The sequence below is a fragment of the Nymphaea colorata genome, chromosome 2, assembly GCF_008831285.2.
Source record: "Nymphaea colorata isolate Beijing-Zhang1983 chromosome 2, ASM883128v2, whole genome shotgun sequence".
NCBI classification, from domain to species: Eukaryota; Viridiplantae; Streptophyta; class Magnoliopsida; order Nymphaeales; family Nymphaeaceae; genus Nymphaea; species Nymphaea colorata.
Window position 1 is genome coordinate 7069273 of NC_045139.1, and position 18507 is coordinate 7087779.

At 39.3% G+C, this 18507-nt stretch overlaps 3 protein-coding genes and 2 non-coding genes across 5 annotated transcripts; all 5 read left to right on the forward strand.

Moving 5' to 3' along the window:
- Nucleotides 1-1086: 1086 nt before the first annotated feature.
- Nucleotides 1087-1500, forward strand: LOC116247392 (auxin-responsive protein SAUR64-like). Its single transcript, XM_031619577.1, has one exon. It carries the CDS (start codon nt 1087-1089, stop codon nt 1498-1500), a length of 414 nt encoding a protein of 137 aa, XP_031475437.1.
- Nucleotides 1501-3971: 2471 nt separating this feature from the next.
- On the forward strand, nt 3972-4385 carry LOC116247393 (auxin-responsive protein SAUR64-like). Its single transcript, XM_031619578.1, has one exon. It carries the CDS (start codon nt 3972-3974, stop codon nt 4383-4385), a length of 414 nt encoding a protein of 137 aa, XP_031475438.1.
- A 5519-nt stretch (nt 4386-9904) lies between these two features.
- On the forward strand, nt 9905-15709 carry LOC116248773 (mitogen-activated protein kinase kinase 2-like). The gene is made up of 9 exons (XM_031621738.2): nt 9905-10314; nt 10437-10521; nt 12046-12180; nt 13428-13652; nt 13750-13932; nt 14345-14565; nt 14862-14907; nt 15004-15103; nt 15216-15709. The coding sequence occupies exons 1-8, from the start codon at nt 10238-10240 to the stop codon at nt 15091-15093; spliced, it is 1062 nt and encodes a 353-aa protein (XP_031477598.1). The 5' UTR covers nt 9905-10237; the 3' UTR covers nt 15094-15103; nt 15216-15709.
- Nucleotides 15710-17035: 1326 nt separating this feature from the next.
- TRNAM-CAU (transfer RNA methionine (anticodon CAU)) lies at nt 17036-17121 on the forward strand. The gene is given in 2 exon segments: nt 17036-17073; nt 17086-17121. It is a non-coding gene; the product is annotated as a tRNA-Met (tRNA).
- A 1107-nt stretch (nt 17122-18228) lies between these two features.
- On the forward strand, nt 18229-18315 carry TRNAM-CAU (transfer RNA methionine (anticodon CAU)). The gene is given in 2 exon segments: nt 18229-18266; nt 18280-18315. It is a non-coding gene; the product is annotated as a tRNA-Met (tRNA).
- The last annotated feature ends 192 nt before the right edge of the window (nt 18316-18507 follow it).

Here is an 18507-nt window from a genome sequence, read left to right on the forward strand (position 1 = left end):
TTGGACTTGATATATATACAAGGCATGGCATTGATTCAGCAGAGTAGTGGTGAAGTGCATAAGTTTTATGGAGTTCCTCCTTCATTCAGCTTGGGACAGGTGGGGGACAAAAGAAACAATCTGGTTGGCCTAATTTTTGTAGACGTCAATGGCAGTCCCATCCAGTCACATGGAAGGTTTTGGAACCTGCACCCTCAAGGAAACTGCAGGCAGAAAATTACATCCTTTCATCGCAAAGAAGAATCACAATATCGAGTTGCACAAAGAAGCAGAAAACTTGACATCAAGATGCTATCAAGTTGAAAGAGCTCAGGCAATGACAATGCCAATGGAAGAAGTGATTTAATTGTCTTATCGTCCATGATTTTGATTGACATTGGTCCTACCAGCTGTTAACCGAAGCATATGCTATGTCTCCACTGTGACAAGTGCCTGCATGGCCTAACCCTCAAGAAAACTACAGGCTGAAAATTACTTCCTTCCATCACAAAGAAGAATCAGAATATCAAGTTGCACGGAAGAAAACTTGACATTAATATGCTATCAAGTTAGAAGACCTGAGGCCATGATAATGCCAATGGAAGAAGCGATTTAGTTGTCTTATCGTCCACGATTTTGGTTGACATTGGTCCTACCAGCAGTAAACCGAAGCATATGCTATGTCTCCTCTGTGACAATTGCCTTCATGGCCCAACCTGTCAATCCCATGCTTCTCAACAGCAACTTGCTTCTTGCGTATTCAATACCAAGCAACTTCTTTTCCACCAGTTGTAGGACAAAACAGGGATGTAGTATGTGTATCTGCTTTGGTGAGTAAGAACAGGCACATTTCCATGTCTGCTTGGTAGGCCCCCTGATCACATGCCTGTCAAATCCCACTTGCTTGTAATGAAAGCCAACCCAACTTCATAGCCACTGCCTTTATATACACATTCAAGAGGCTTCAGTTTCCCATCAACACAAGGACCTAGACACTCATTACCACAGATCAACAACCTTCCAAGAGAGTGCCGCTGTTTCGAGATAGTATTTGATCACCTTCATCACCATCCTGCAAGAATGATCAGCACAAAGAGGCTTGTACAGATGGCCAGGAAATGGCAAAAGATGGCTGCAAGAGGAAGGAAAAGAATCTCATTTGGTGTTCTGCCCAAGAGCAATTCATGCAAGAAAGCAGCTGCAATTGCAGAGAAGGGACACTTTGTAGCCTACGCATCTGATGGCAAAAGGTACATGGTTCCCCTTGCCTGCCTCCAACGGCCAATCTTCCAGGAGTTGTTGAAGATGGCAGAAGAAGAGTTCGGCTTGAACATCAATGGCGCAATCACATTCCCTTGTGATTCTACAGTCGTTGACTATATCATGTCACTTGTGCAGAGAGAAATGTCCAGCCAGATAGAGAATGCACTGGTGGCATCGCTGAGCAGCACTAGATGCTTCCCATCCTCGGTGTTGCCGCAATGCCATCCTTACCAACAAATACCCCTTGAAGGGTTTTAACTGAAGGGTCTTTACCTTCACAGAGTATACTTGTACATAGAAAATTTTGAAATGAATTAAATTTTAGTTACAAGATATGAGCAGCCTTGCAGTTTCTTCCTTCCCTCTTTGATCATCATTAACAAAGAACACGATTGGTTATCTTGGTAGTTATTTCGAGCATGAAGGATATTGATATGCCAGCAGATCTACAAACAACTTCGCTGATGTACTCGCTCATGTTTGTTGTACAGAACACTAAATATCCTTGAGTAAATTCCGAACCCGTTCATACTAATATTCTCGTCACAAAGTGAAAGGATAAATTGAGAAAAATAAATGTTGCTTAGGTGAAAAGTTGAAAACCAAAAAGACAAGTCCATCTAACCATGTGTGCACCAGATTAGTTTGAATAACATAACTGAGTTGCTTGAACTCACGCTAATATGGTTTTAATGATTGAATATTACAGCTCAGATCGCCCTAATTTTGCTTATGATATACGAGCACCGCCTGTCGTATAGTTAGATTTACTCAAATAGAAGAAATTATACGCAGCACTATGTTTAACTGAGTGATTTTGTTGGTTAAGTCTGTAAAAATCTCTGGTCCGTCTCTCTATGTCGGAAAGGGGAAAATAAGGTGGTAAATGTGAAGCATCTATACTTTGCATAACTGTCTCTTTCAGGTATAAACTCATGTAAATATTCAGTCGTATTTTTACTATTGGCAGCTTTTGCTTGTAAATGCATATATCAATATCACGGGCACATCCGCAGCTCCCCATCACTCCATGCACTGCGAAGGGAACAATGCATGTGATTTTGTCCGTTCCATGTGAACGATTTCCAAGCAAGTAAAAGTTTTGGTTCTCGCCACAAAACTATGGGCCCATCGTCACAGCCTTGGCATATGGAAGTGACATTTTAATTGGATCCAAATCAAGAATTAATAGAGTTTACATACGTTATCTTTAGGGTTTGGTTTAATTGTTAGAGCAAAAAATCTTTTCCTTTAAATATATCAACCTTTTTAATCAGATTTCGAAGCCATGGCCGAAGCTATATCATCCCTGTTCTGCAAGACATGAGCCAGAAGGGCCTCATAAGGGAATGGAAGTAAAGTTGAAGGCTCAAGGGGGCTGGATTCTAGACATAACTCAGCTGTGGTTCCAATTAGAAGTCCATGATGCATGTAAGAGTGGGTTAAGCTTGATTAGGACTTTAATCAAAGAAAGCTAAATCTATGATGCAAGCAGCTTGGTTTGTCTGTGAATTGTCTATTGAACTCTCCGCTAGTTTGAATTGAGTCGACTATAATTAACTTTTCATAAGTTGCATTCTTTTGCCATCAACTCTTAATAAAGTAGGTTTTACCAATTCAAATATCGATTGAAGCACAATATCCTATATTTTCTATGCAAGCTTTTATGACTCCAACATCTAAATCATGTCATATTGAATCTCCATGACCATATTGACGAGTCCATTGAATTGATCCCAAATTGCAGTCACAACTTAGTCCCTGTGTAATCTTCTATTCATTGCCAGCTAAACGCACACCAAGATCCCCACACTAAGACAAATATTTAGAACTATGTGTAAGTTTGCTCCATCTTGAAATTACGTTGAACATTTTCAGCAAGGCCTTGTGATTTTTGGGACCAAAGGTTCAACCTTGTTGAGCTAATCCAGAGTGAAATTCAAGTCTCATTCAGTCAAAGAGCAGAAGCCTCGCTCATGTCTCTAAAATCTTAAAGACATTACACTAACTCATGTATGTAAGGAAGTCTTATATGACCACCTACATAACTGGTCGGTCCGGCAGGCGTGTACAACGCATGGTGCCTGTTTGATATTATTGTGGATGCTACTCTCCTGAACTGTAAAAAATAGTCTTCTTTGAGTGGCGGGTTGTCAACATCCTATTCACCCAAATGAAGCCCTATATGACCACCAAGGTCTCCATGCAGCCTAAGACCCCAGATGTAGGGGGAATAGGGAAGCCTTTGGGTCTTATTCAGATGGGTTGTCACCACCAAAATGAAGCCCTAAGCCCTATATGACCACCGACAGTGAGCAAGCGGTATCCAACCATATAAAATATTTCCAACCCTTTTATTTGAAACTGGTGGCTAGACATAATACTCATATTGGTCCCACTACTTTTGGATGAAACGAGGCCCTGCATGTACCTGTGCCGTGATGAGTACCAACATATCAATCTTCTTGTTCATTTGCCGTCGCCTCTTCATCACATGCTTCTCAAATCCCACTTGCTTTTTTCTATATTCAATGAAAAGAGATCAATTCATTTCCTCCTTTATATATATGTACCTACACAGCCAACTCAATTCATCATCAACGCCCCAATCTCAACCAGCTACACCCCCAATAGTCCTCTTATCTGGTCTTCAGCTAGCGGTTCGATCATCAACCATTACCTTCACCTTTGTCATACGAAAAATGATCAGCACCAAGAGGCTAGTAAAGATGGCCAAGAAATGGCAGAAGATGGCAGCCAAAGGAAGGAAAAGAATCGCGTCGGGTGCTGTTCACGGCAGCAGCACAGGAAGAAAAACGTCGACGAGCACAGAGAAAGGCCATTTTGTGGCCTATGCATCAGATGGCAAAAGGTACATGGTTCCCTTGGCTTGCCTCCATCGACCAATATTCAGGGAGCTATTGGATATGGCAGAAGAAGAGTATGGGCTGAACATTAATGGTGCAATTACACTTCCCTTTGATTTCACAGTCATCGACTACATCATGTTGCTTCTGCGGAGAGACATGTCCACACAAACAGAGAATGCACTTCTGGCATCTTTAAGCGGCAGCAGATGCTCATCTTCCTCTGCTTTGCCCCAGAGATACCATTGCCAATATTTAGCCCTCGAAGGGTTTTGACACAAATGTCAGACTACTGTCACATGTATATACAGGCATACTTGTACAAAGGAAAATTTTTGATGGAAATTAAGAGAGCATTTTGATGCATGTTTGTCTATTTTAAACTGTAAACAGATGAAAATTCATGCGCCTTCTACGCATTACCATGTAGCAATCTCATCTTGATTAACCATGTTGATAAATTCATAAGGTGAAGTAAATAGTTATTGACAGTTCCGGTGTGCATCAATCTTGAGTTTTGTAGCAAGACGGCAGATCATTGCAAATTTATGTTATTAACTCTGCAAAAATGCACGATATTGTGCGCCTTCTTTCTGGGAATTTTGATCCAAAACTTTAAAAAACTCAAGAGTTTTTTCGACGATGATGATGGTTCCTATTTCTCTATACCCACAGCCTAGATTTTTTCCTTTTCTTTGGCATTAATTAAACTGCCCCCTCCCCTCTGCATCTTGTCCAAGAAGCAGCAGACATCTCACATGGCCATTTCACCTTGCTGCCCATGAGCAAGTTGCAGAGTAGTAAATTGAGATTGGTACATGCATCCACCGTCGACCGCATGCAGCAAATTTATTATGGCAGAATTATTGAATAGGCGTGTTCTGTATATAAGGAAAATTTGAAAATTTTTTCATGTTTTATGTTTCTTGTTGAAACTTATTTTTTATTGAAATGCTTAGTTCCCGTGAGAGTAAACCATTTCCTTGAGACATGTATAATGCATTTGGCAAAGAGAGTGTATGTCTAAGAGACGTGAAAGACTTAAAAAAAATGTGACTCATAAAATTTATAAAGGAACTATCTTTATATTCAGGATAAAATACTTTTTATGTGTTAATAATATATAAATTTAAACAGTTATTTGTAATTTCTCAACATTGGGCAGCTATTTATGATTATGTCTAGAGTTGAGCAGTTTTTTTTGCATTTATCTTAATTTTTCTTTCTTTGTCCATTCTTTTCACCAAGCTGGTCGTGCAAACGACAGCTATATGTGAAACAAAACTTTTTTTGCTTAAGGCGTGTTTGAATGGCAGTTAGAAAGATACCAGACAAAAATGTCTCTAGACCTTTTGCCTCACCTTTTTCTGTCACACCATCAAAATTTTTGGAAGTGGGATACAAAAAAACAAGGAATTAGAGCGACACCCTCCACCGTGTTTGAATGCTAAATGTACCGTCAAATCAGGTGGTCATTCTTAGATTATCATTCCAACAATCAAATACATCATAAATCACATCATCAAATGGAGGTCATGTCATCGAATCAACAGAAAGGAAGGCCATGAGCACTTGGGTTGCATATGGATTGAGCACTGAAGGTTTCGCTTATTGTATTGAACCTGAATCTGATGAGGGTCCAGACGTATTTATCTACTGCACACGAGCCTAGTTGAGCTTGAGCTGGGCCAGCTTGACTTGATTAAAAAGCTTGTGCTTGAACTTGGCTCAAACTCAAGTCAATTTTTCTAAAACAAACTCGCACTCTCGCTTAACTCATTTAGCTCGCCTCTTTTTACTTAACATGTCTCGTTGCTTTCAACTCGTTTAACTTGTTAACTCCTTTTAACTGTTTTTTTTAATTAATTTAATTATAAACGAAATCTAAAGAAAAATGCACATATTCTACATCTAAATATCCCCTAAAGAAAAACTTAGCATCAGAAGATCTGTCATTCATGGCATATTTATGTAGTTGAGCCTAGCAAGTTTAAATGAGTCGAGTTCTTACAACTCTAACTCAATTCATTTAACATTTTGAGCATAAATTTAAACTCGATCTCGTTCGACTTGAGCCTGGCTCCACTCGTTGTCTCTTCATATCAAGCAACACACGATCAACCACAACACTGATTGATCTCAAAAACTAAGCTCTCTCGCTCAATCCCGTGAAGGCCTATATCCTCACAGATAGTGTAAAGAATTAAATTCAGAAAAATATAATGAACATCTTTTTGTACAACTATATTCAAAATTTGGTATTTATACAAGCACGGATTGTAAGCGTATCAATTCTCTTTCCTTGTGAACCTATTGAGTTTTACAAGGCATTAAGGGGAATGTGGTAGCATGGGAAACTTAGTAGCAACTCTGAGTATGCCAAGCATCTGCTGCTGCTCAGAGAGACCAGAAATGCATATTCAATCTCCCTATGCATGCCTCTGCATGCTGGAACGACATGATGTAGTTGGCGATGGCGGCATTGCATGGAAAAGTGATTGCTCCAGCAACTTTCAATCCATATTCCTCTTCTGCCATCGTCAGCAGCTCTTGGAAAACTGATAGGTGCTGTGACTATGAGCATCTCCTTGTGATGTTCTTCTTCTCACAGTCACAGCAATCTTCTGCCATCTCCTAGCCATCTTCACTATTCTGTTTGGACTAATCATTTCGAACGATAGTTAATTCAGGCAAGGTTGATGTTCAGCTATTATCTTAAAAGTTCAAGAAGACTATTGAGATAAAGCTGATCTGTAGGAAACTAATATGAAGCCCTATAGGTTTGATGATGATTTCATATTTTTGTTCTTGGTATATATGTTAGTCACGGCATTGATGCATGTAGAAGGCCAATGATGAGAAGTATATGTCTTCTACAGAACCCACCATGTGCATAGGATGTGTGCATGTAGCCAAGTTTTGAGAGCACTGAAGCAGTCATGTTTCCATCTGGTGCAACAATTGATGATAGACATTGAAAGAAGAGCTATCATACCATGCCTATACGAGCATGGTTCTTCAAAGTAAGGTCGGTGCAAGAAACTTGTAGATCATGTTCTATGTACAGACATCACTCAACAGCATGGCTCCCTGGTACATGGTTTTAAGAACATAAGATCATCAACACTGACAAAATATGCGAAGTGGCTCCTTAGCTTGGCCCAGTATCTAGTGAAATTAATTAACCATAACCTGCTAAAAGTGGGCCGTGCTACTACTTTACTTCTTGATGCATGGCATCAAATCTTGGATTGAAAAAGCTCTGTAAATTTGAACATACCCAAATATTTGAGTGCTCCCAACATGATTGAAACAGAATATATAGGATCTGATTATCTTCTATCATAATTTTGGCTGCAAGATCTACCTATCCTAATAGGAACATCTAGAATCTACAGAGAAAATAGCCAGAAGTGCAACTAATCGTCGTTACTAACTACAGAAAAGCTGTGGATTTTTCAGTGTCAACTCGTCTTCTATATGGTGCACCATCTTAGTTAACTCAGGATGGAAGTGAAGCACAACCGTAGTAGCTAACATTCCTTATCAAGGAATAACTTGGATGATTTTGTTCCAATAACTTGAAATGTAGGGCATAAATACCAGGCGATACAAGATGTAGACCCTAAAATGAGTTGGTTTGAAAAAAATAAGAGTATCTATTTAGCTTTAATGCTCCATTGGATCTGAATGCAAAGTTGCCTTAAAAACCGTCTGGTATCCGAATATTTTAATGGTACTGAGGGCTTCTTCGATAAATCTCCTGGAAATGCCAGCAAAATTTCATGTCTATAAGATCTAGTTAATGTGAGTTCAGAAAACTAAAATTGAACAGGAACAGAAGATATCTAGATAATAAAGTTATTCAGAAACATAAATAGCAGTTACCATGTTTCTTATACCTAACGATAGGAAGTTCCGTAATGACAACTACCATATAATCGGAATCATCAACTCACAACAGTTTCAAGGCTTTCAACTTAAAACTGAATTGATAGCTTGACAGGATCTTCACTTGTATTGGCCCTACTGATTGTTTTAGTTGAAAGAGCATGAGGTGTGTTAATGCTATAAGCAGTATTGGCAAGCTCATCCTCCTTCCCATGAGTCCATTGGGTGTGTACCCCACATCACATGCTCCCTAAACCTACTTGCCTTTCATGTAATGAATACAAAAGGCCACACTGGACCCTTTATATCTATATATGATGCCCAAGTAGTTGAAGTTTGTCATAAATAAAACAAATCTACACAATGTTAGCACCAGGAGGCTGGTGGAGATGGAGAGGAAGTGGCAGAAGATGGTAGCCAGAGGAAGAAGAATGATCTCACTTGGTAGTACTGCCAAGAGCAACCTTAGAAGGAAGGCACCCTCAATTGAAGAGAAAGGCCATTTTGTGGCCTACAAAGGTACACGGTTCCCTTGGCTTGCCTCCGACGACCAATCTTCAGAGAGCTGCTGAAGATGCATGGCAGAGGAAGAAATCAGCTTGAACATTAATGGTGCAATTACACTTCCCTGCGATTCTACAGTCCTTGACTGCATCATGTCGCTCACTCGAGGGCATGCCTTGGCAGATGGAGAATGCATTAATGGTGTCCCTAAGTAGCATTCGATGCTTCTCATCCTCTGCCTTGTCCCAGGACCACCCTTACCAGCACATACTACTTGAAGGATTTTAACTGCGTATAGATGCTTTTCGTAGAGTCGAATACTTTCACACAAACAGCATACTTGTACCAAGGGAAATTTCGAATGAAAATCCCAACTTTTATCAAGAAAAGTAGCTCTCTTGTTTCTTTGTCCCTCTTCCCCTTTCTGGGCTCCAAAGCATCTTGAAGTCATGGAACGCAAACTCAAGAAGTTTTGACGAAAAAATGAAGACAAATTGAAATCAGGTCCCACTTCTGCCTGTTGCCCGGCAACTTGGATCACTCCGCTGATCCTCCCGACCATGGTGGCGGCCACTATGGTTGCTACAGATGTCAAGTGCATTCATATTCCTCCTGCAGTTTGCTATGTGGAAAATTATGTCATTGAAATCATAGCTAAGAACGTTTCTCCACAACCAGGTTGATATTACAACGTTGACCGAAGATCTAAAAGTGAAAACTCTGTTTGGGTATTTCTTATTTACTTGTGTTTGGGTATTTCTTATTTACTTGGTAAAAAGATCTGCATTTAATGGTTCTATTCAAAAACCAGATCTAAACAGATGCACTGGTTCCAGCCAATGGCTGGCCTTTGTTTCCTTTCTATATTACTAAAACCTTCAAGCCTTGTGTACACACTATGCGGTTGGACTTGGTCAATTGGACAAGAACTTGTAGATTTTATCATGGGTGGCATATACTTGGGGCTCGTGTTCAATTTTGTTCTCTTTAAAAGAGTAGGAAGCCAGTCAAAATGAAAGAGTAGGAAGCCAGTCAAAATGAACTTGCTAGATCCAGCGTTTAAAGAAAGAAGAAAAAATTCAACATCAGTAAAATTTTCAAAACTTAGACACTACCATGTTCGAAGAAATTGTCTGTTTATAGGAAACAACATGTGGTAGAGGCTCACGGTGAGATTTTATGCTCTGACGAGCGCTCAGGGTCCCATTTTTTCTCTTGACTTAAAATTGGGCTCCGATTCGGATAGCAAATTAATGGTGAATTAATTTGATTCACTGGCGGATACACAAGGGCCATGTATCATATATTATTTATTTTGTATGATTTTAAAATGTTTTGAAAGTTTTTTCTTTATATATTTTTATTTAGGCTTCAAACAATGTAATATTATTTTCACTGGTTTTGATCCATGCCTGAATCGAGCTATCCGCAACAGTATGAGAAAGTCCCGCTGTCGATTGGTTCGCCGGCCCGTTGTTCGTGAGGGCTTTGAAGCTTCGATGACCTGAGCCTTTTGGTCGATTTCAGGCGTCATGTGGGGTCTCCCCGTGGTGCTCCTTCTCCTGCTGACCCGCCACCATCCGCCATCTTGACTTCCACGCGTCGGTTTTTTTCTCCCTTCGTTCGTTTTTCATCGTCTTCTGCAAGACCATCTATGCCTTTCCCTTTGTTTCCATGATCCCTGCAGCGCCGAAGCCAGCAGCAGGCTAGCGGCCTTCCTCACTCTTGTCGCCATGAAGACCCTCGGGCCGAGGCCCCAACTCTCTGTCTCCTCTTCTTCCAGCCACGAGGCCCCACTCAAGAAGTTCCTGTAAGTGCCTTCCCTTTCTCTCGCTCTTCTCTACCACTTCTTGGGTCTTGGCCGTCTTTGCGTGGTGTATTTTCTCATCAAACGCGATTGTCCCTTGTCTTCCTTTCTTTCTCTTGGTTTAGTTCCGATAGCGGGACGTTCAGGGATGGTGATCTCTTGGTCAACAGGGATGGCCTGCGTATTCTCCCTGACGGCGGCTTGGATTCGGTTCTCTCTCTCTCTCTCTCTCTCTCTCTCTCTCTCTCTCTCTCTCTCTCTCTCTCCTTTCAGTTTCTTCGTATTCTGTTGGGAATTTGGTGGTGAGAGTATTTAATTGTTTTCTTTGTCTTTATTGATCCCCTTTTCCCCTCCTGGAAATGTTGGAATTTTTCTTGTCGTTAATTAGTCGTTGGGAAAAACTAATTACCTTTTTTAGGCTTTTTTTTTTAGCCCTGAATCCGCCTGATTTAATGGCGGTATGCGTGTGTAGTTTTGGGTGCACATATGAGCTAGCAGTATCTTCAGTTGGTATACTAAATCATGACTGTTTCTGTTTATGGAAAGCGTTGCTTTTCCTTTCACAAATTTCAGCTCAGATTGGAAATTTCGCATATTAGTGTGGTTGAAAGATCTTGGGGGGTGCTTACAGTTCGGATCAAATAACAAACTAGTGAATGCTTCTGTACCAGCCAATTCTTCGTGTTTCTCCAGTGATACCATTATTTGGTGCCTGAATGTAGAATTAGTCTAGATAACGTGCTCGCTCTTAACCCGGTGTTTGTTGGATGTTCATGCTTTATTTTGGCCTTAACTAGCTTCCAGATTGCAGTTCGGGTCATCTTTAACCCAACAGTTGGCATTCACGTAACCTGTTTTACTTGTTATATAACATTGTTGAACGTTTTTTAATATAGCAAGGTATTTCCAATTCTTATGAAGAGGGTAATGGGCGGTAGCCAGTTTACAGTTGACATTTGGCACCTTCTGCAACGCCAATGCTACCTCAAGGAACTTCATGACCTCTAACCATTCGTATGACTACAGAACCTCAAGAAATCTTCCGAAGATATACATGGCTAATTCACATTCTTAACATTTATTTCATATTGTAGCAAACGATGCTTTAGTTCCTTGAAAGATGGAAGAAGCCATGTCAATGGCAGAGAGAATACTATATTGATGGTCCGAAAAGTTCTTTATGCACTTTACCCTTACCATCAGAGACTTCTTTCCCAATAAACACTAGCTGGTCCAAAGTGCTTCTACTTTACCTAGGTATTCAACTATAGAATCCAAAAAGAACTTTTTACAAAAACAAGCTCAAGTTTTGATGAAATAACAAATACACTTTGTCACTCTTAAGTTTTGATGTCTTTGATTTGACCACTTATTTTTTATGTATTCTATGCAGTTAAATTAAAGAAGTTAGAACTTTTGTTTTTGTAAAATCTTCAATCCAAAGATGCTTCTTACTTTACCATATATTCTCTTATACATGTATTTCACATTGATATTCTTTTACATAAGCTTTTCCTTGTATGTATCTAATTCTTGTACTCTTGACTTAAGCAAATTTTATGAGGTCAAAGATCCATAATCCACATAAAACTATTATAATGGCAAAAAACTAGATGGCCTTCATGGCATCCCGCTTCATTTATCTTTAACGTTCTTCTGTAGTATTTATAGTTTTACAATTCTTATCTCTAGAATATAGCACAAAGTGATTTATCTTGGTTGCTCTATGTACAGCCAGCACCACTACAACCCTTGGATTCCCAGTTCTCATTGGCTGATGTTGACAGTATTAAAGTTATCGGGAAGGGCAATGGCGGCATTGTTCAACTTGTACGCCATAAGCAGACTAGCCAATTTTTTGCTTTAAAGGTTCACTTATCTCTTCCCTTCTTTTTCTTAGCTTATATGTGTTATCTGATTACTGAAAACATGACCAAATTTGTATAATGGTATTTATTGCTCTAAAGTTCTGAAAGGCACTTAATTTCCTTTTTCGTATTCTTCGCAGTAGCCAGTAGGATTCTTCAGGTCACTATTGTAATCTGCGCTCCTCTTAAATATGTCCAGATAGATTAGATGGTTCTTATGCAAGTGGCTTGTTTTACTACTTTTACGTGGAAATGGTGGAGAAAAGTAGTTTCTATATTTTTTAATTTTCATTCCCTTTATATTTTTTTAACTTGAGTGAGTAAATTGTACTTGTTGATATTCCATCGTTAATTGTAATTTTTTGAATGGGGAATTGCTGTGCAGCTTTTGGCTAGACAATTCTTAAGCATTCCAAGTTGGGACTACATCGAACAATACTTAAATATTATCTTTTAAAGCAGAAATGCTTTTGAGATATTTTAAGATGTAGGATCAGTATGTGACAAGCAAAGAATTCAGTCTAATGGAGTTCAAGATTGGCAAACCATATATCCTGTCTATACTACAGTACAATTTGTTGTAGTTTTGTATGAAAATATCAGGCAATTACAACCTCAACGTTTTTTGGGTCAAAAAGAAAATAGATAATTGCCAATAAATCAACATAAGAATCGGAATACCCATTGATGTCATTTTTTATTCATTCAGAAAAATTGAATGACTTGCTGCTTCTTTAATTAAATTTATGCAGCTGAAGAGACACTATTTACCATGGAACTTGTTTATAGAATAGATAGATTTTTCCTATTAGAAATATGCAAAATTCATAAGATCCTGACTTCCATCCCTAGATCCTGTGCTGAAAATAATTGGAATGGGATGGGTGTTTGTGAGGTATATGTGAAGTTTTTCTGGAGTAGGTATCAGTGCAGCAGAACTGAGCTTTCGCTTTTTTTTCCCTCACTAGTATAGTAGTATGTCAATGTTAATCTTTTTTTTTTGTGTGTGTGTCTGTATAGCTGGAGTCATCTTTATGAGCTTACTGATATGACAAGAATAAGTTTGGATATGCTTATCTGAACAAACTCAATGGTGTTTTATCTGTAAAGATTTGACTGGATATAGTGCAGTCCCTGGAAAATAGACAGATTTTGCTTCCAAAACCTGTAGCAGTTAAAAGGACAGTAAGCAAAATTAGTGCAGCTCTTTAGGACACTAATGAACTGTATGTTTTCAAAAAATTGTAGGTTATTCAAATGAATGTTGAAGAAAGCATACGCAGACTGATCGTGCAGGAGTTGAAGATAAATCGATGGTCTCAGTGTCCTTACATTGTAGTATGTCATCATGCTTTATATGATAATGGCATTATCTCAATATTACTAGAGTACATGGATGGTGGTTCTCTGTCAGATTTGATCAGGAAAGTGGGATCCATCCCAGAAGCATATCTGTCTGCAATTTGCAAGCAGGTTACAGTTACTCACCCTTTATACTGACCTAGGATGCCAGGCTTAGGCACAATCTTGTTCGCTGATGTGACTCTTGGTTATTTTTCATTCAGTGCAGGTTCTCAAGGGTCTTGTATATCTTCATCATGAAATGCATATTATTCATAGGGACATAAAACCTTCTAACCTATTGGTCAACCACAGAGGAGAAGTGAAAATAACGGATTTTGGTGTCAGTGCAATACTTGATAGGACCAGTGGCTTGCGGGATACTGTTGTCGGTACCTACACTTACATGTCTGTGAGTAGTTTCTCAAACCTCTTTAAACATTTCCAAGATAATTATTATTTTTTCCTTGTCACAACTTTGAGATTCATATTTTTTGTGCCTATGATACAGAAATTAAGTTAGATAACCAATATACGTACACCCTGATGAGGTGCAACTCATGGGTAAGGGTGGATGTCTTCGGTGCTTTTTCTAGATCAAGTAAAGAAAAAGGACCTCAGGCAAAGCAAGAGACGGGATATGACCATAAGCCTCTCCCCTTTCAGAGAAAGAGGGGAAGGACTTACATGGCAGGCCTCCTCATTTGTGTTGCACATGTGTGCGCTTGTGTACATGTGCATGTGTTCAGCTTTACTTGTGCATACGGATACCCATCCATTGGTTGTCCATCTACTAAACTGCTTTCATGGAATTCTATGTCCAGCCAGAGCGAATAAGTGCAAAAAAGTATGGCCACAAGAGTGACATTTGGAGCTTGGGACTGGTTTTACTTGAGTGTGCAACTGGAAGCTTCCCTTACACTCCAGTGGACAAGGACAAAGGGTGGACCATTTACGAGCTTCTTGAGGCAGTTGTTGACCAGCCACCACCTCAAGCTCCTTCAGATCAGTTTGCACCTGAATTTTGTTCCTTCATTTCTGCATGGTAATTCTAGTGCATCAACACCTTGTCAGACATGGATATTGTTCTCAAATTCAACTGATGGTTTCCTGTGATTTTTTTCTTATGGTTTCCAAATATGAATTTGTGCTGATGGTCGGCATAATAAATTTAGAAGCCTAGAAATGTATTGTTAATTCTTTGTTCTTCAAGCAACCTTGTTCACAAGAAAGAAAATCATACTGAACTCCTTATTTTATTTTTATTCTGGTAAAAAAAGCTAATATTTTGTCAGAAATTTTGCTTGATTGTGTGGATTGACGTGGACTACACTGTTGCAGCATGCAGAAAAACCCTGAGGACCGGCTATCAGCTCAGAGACTCCTGGTAATGTGAATTCGTCTTCCTTTTTTTCATCAACTATTAAGTAAATTTTATGTGAATGCTGAGGCCTCAACTCAATCATTTTTGGACATGACACAGACTCATCGCTTTATCACCAAATATGAATGTCCAGACGTGAATCTTGCTTCTTACTTGACTAGTGTGGGGTCTCCCTTGGCTACTTTCTGACGATTGCTTGGTAAGTTTTTAGAACAATTTTGTGTTATTGCAGAAGTATACTTCTATGTGATAGAGGTAAATATGCTTGTATACTGGAAAAATTGGTCTTACTCATCAAGATTTCCTGCCAGGCGATACCAGGAAGGCTGGAAGCTCATTTTCAAGCGCTGCTGTTTCATCTTCTGCCAGTTCATAGATCCCAATTTTTAAGCCAATATTTAGCTGGTTTGTTGCCTCTCTACCGACACAAATCCAGTCACTCGGCAAACTATGGACAACAGAAATCTTCTGCTGATGTTTTCTGTGGGAGTGCTTTGAGGCTAAACATCAAGCCTGGTTACTTGCGGGATAGGAATGCTGAATCTCCCTTTTTCACCCCAAGGACCTTACGATAGCTGGTTGATAGAGGACATTTCATCAGTTCAGTTCCTATGGGAGCTCAGTCTCTGGGAGCAAGTTCTCTCTCTCTCTCTCTCTCTCTCTCTACTATGCTACAAGGATTGGTGTGGTACATGGCAAAAATGCTGATTGTCTTGCAAGTTTTGGTGCGAAAAATTCCCCATGGTTGTATCACGATGAATCAGAAAATCAATCTTAAATCATGAATATTCAGAGTTATTTGTTATGTTAGCATATTAATCTCTCTTACCTTTTCTGTTATTGATGATAGAAGCAGGCTAACCTTTTTGGACATGCCAAACTGGCTGACCCAGAAAATGTTTGCTTATCATGACCTACCCGATTTAGTTTTCATTTTTAGACTCCTGAACAGCTGTTCTCTCACTGGCAAATCCTCCCTGTTGCTTTGGCCTTGTGGCAGAGGAGTTAACCTGTTAGATTTCTCCAACTTAAAATGCTTTGAATATGTTAGTGTAGCCAGGTCAAGCCAAACTTTCTGTGTGCTCTTAGTTTAGCAGAATTATCTTGAGATGAAATGTTTTACAGTTTCTTATGTCCACTCGTGGTGGTAATTAAGAATTTCTAACTTGCATTTTCAAAATTTTTCTTTCTTTGTCTAATCGTATTCTAACTTGCATTTTCCTCTGAAAATTTTGAATCTGCCACAGTGCAGCAAACTTGCTTTTAACTCTGTGACTTTTTATCCACAAAAGAGATGTCACCATCTCAAACGTTTGAGAAGGTGTTTGAAAGAATCTGAATGAAGCGCGGGATTAAGACGGTTTTCCTTTAAGCACCAATATTAAAATAGTGTTTCCATTTTTGGCAGATTGAAAAAAAAAATTTGATCTCTTTTGTAGTCATCTGACCTTGTCACCTTGATGGAGTATTGTGTATTTTAACACCTTGGCTTTCATCATCAGGACCAACATGCACTATTAACATAGGAACTGTTTGCAGTATACCATTGTATGAAACTGGGAATCGATACGACCAAGGACTGTAAAACCTGGTAAGCTAAGCACAATTTTGCAATGTTCTTGAAAAGGGGAGTCTCTTTTTGGTTAAAAAGAACCAGTAGCTGAGACGTACGCCTCTGTTGTCAAGATGACGACTGGTTTCCTCTTGAATCAATTCATTGTAATTGCTTTGAGGGTATGTGTTTGGCTTTGATAGAGTGCTCAAATGTATTATTGAGAGTTTTTCCTCACACTGATGGGAAACAAACATCGGACCAAGTATTAAAGTCGTTTCAGAGATATTCTGAACAGTTTCAAGTCTCTCTTTTCGAGATACCCTGGTTGTGTACACACTTTTCAGAATAATAGTGCCCATGAGAATCAAATGACAACCAGCTTTTCACTCGACCAAATATGTTATGCCTCTCAAAGGTCATTGAAGTCGTTTGAGAACGTGAACTTGTAATATCACAATACACCAAGCACTTAAGTGGAAGTGGACCAAGTAATGCATTTTACAAAAAGGACTCCAATGTGATCACCAGCGTAAAAATCAGTTTGGTTATGTAGGATAATCAAACGTTTCATATCTGGGGGTGGTGGCGCAGTTGGCTAGCGCGTAGGTCTCATAGCTATACGAGTTATCCTGAGGTCGAGAGTTCGAGCCTCTCTCACCCCAATTTTTCTTTTCTCTACTTTTCTAGCTTTATCTTGTTAAAGGTTCCGTAATCAGCTCCAACCCTTCACCAGAGACAGCAAGGAACGTCAATTAGTGCAAGCTTTTAATAAGGCGTGAACGTCTCGTTATTGGTATCGGAATTTGGAATCATATTCTCCTTGCTATGCAAACAGGTCACATTAAAACAACTAAATACACGGTTAGATGTTAGGTCAAAATCAGATGTCACCCGCCCATCAATAGCGGCGGAATCCGCCGGCTGTGTCCCCGGCCAGCGGCGGAGCCACATGTGAACCCTCACTTCTCATACAAGAAATGAATAGTCATTTAGTCCATATTCGACTATAATTCTACATCAACTCCTCATTTTGAATTAAGCAACTACTTGTAACCCTAGTTTAAGGATTAGAAAACATGATTACAAGTCCCAATTGGATGAGATGACATTAAAATAAAAGTTGACTTTGTAATAAACCCGGTTTATTCTTTCGAAGCTCCGGTTTTGGTAAACCCTCCTACCTCGTCGTCGAGAGACTTAGTCGCCTGAATAAATTGCAAGAGTTGATGCCCACAAAAAAAAAATTGTGAATCAGGAACTTCCATGCACCTACCCTCTTAAGAAGTGTTTGATAGAAACATTTTTAAAGAACATGTTTCAAACACGCTGCGTTCTTCTTTGGGGAACATAATTTAATTAAATATTGAAGACTGGACATCATATCACTATGTTGTCTTGAACAAAGACATAGCTTTCTTAAAACAAGCATTGAAAGCATAAACATAGACCTTATGGGTCTTAGCAACTTTGAGATATTCAAAGAACTTTGCAGTCTCACATATCTACAAGTTGAGGGGGAGAAGAAAGAAAGAAGAATCTACATTCTTTTAAGTGGTTAACTTATAGGTCAAACTTTTAATCACAACCACCAAACATGATTTCCTTACTTTGCGCTATATCTGTCACTCCAACAATAATTAACGACAAGTTAAGTCGCCGAAAGCCCCGGAGGTGCCCCTCTTTAATAATTTATCAGTTCCAACTTTAGCAACACACGATAGAATGTTGAGTAGAATCTATTAATAATCTTTGGCGTCGAAGATTAAAACGGGGTGGTGGCGCAGTTGGCTAGCGCGTAGGTCTCATAGCTTATAAGAGTGATCCTGAGGTCGAGAGTTCGAGCCTCTCTCACCCCACTTCAAAATTTTACATTTTAGCTTTTGGTTCGTTCCACAAAATGTCATTGCTCGCCATGAGGTCAAGAGTTCGAACTCGTTGCCGGTTAATTTAGCCTGTCTTTTTTTCTTTTCCTTTTTCTTCATTTAACGCAAAATGTATTGAGCTGGTCTTGAGGTAAACCACCATTGGCAACCAAGAAAGTGTGTCAG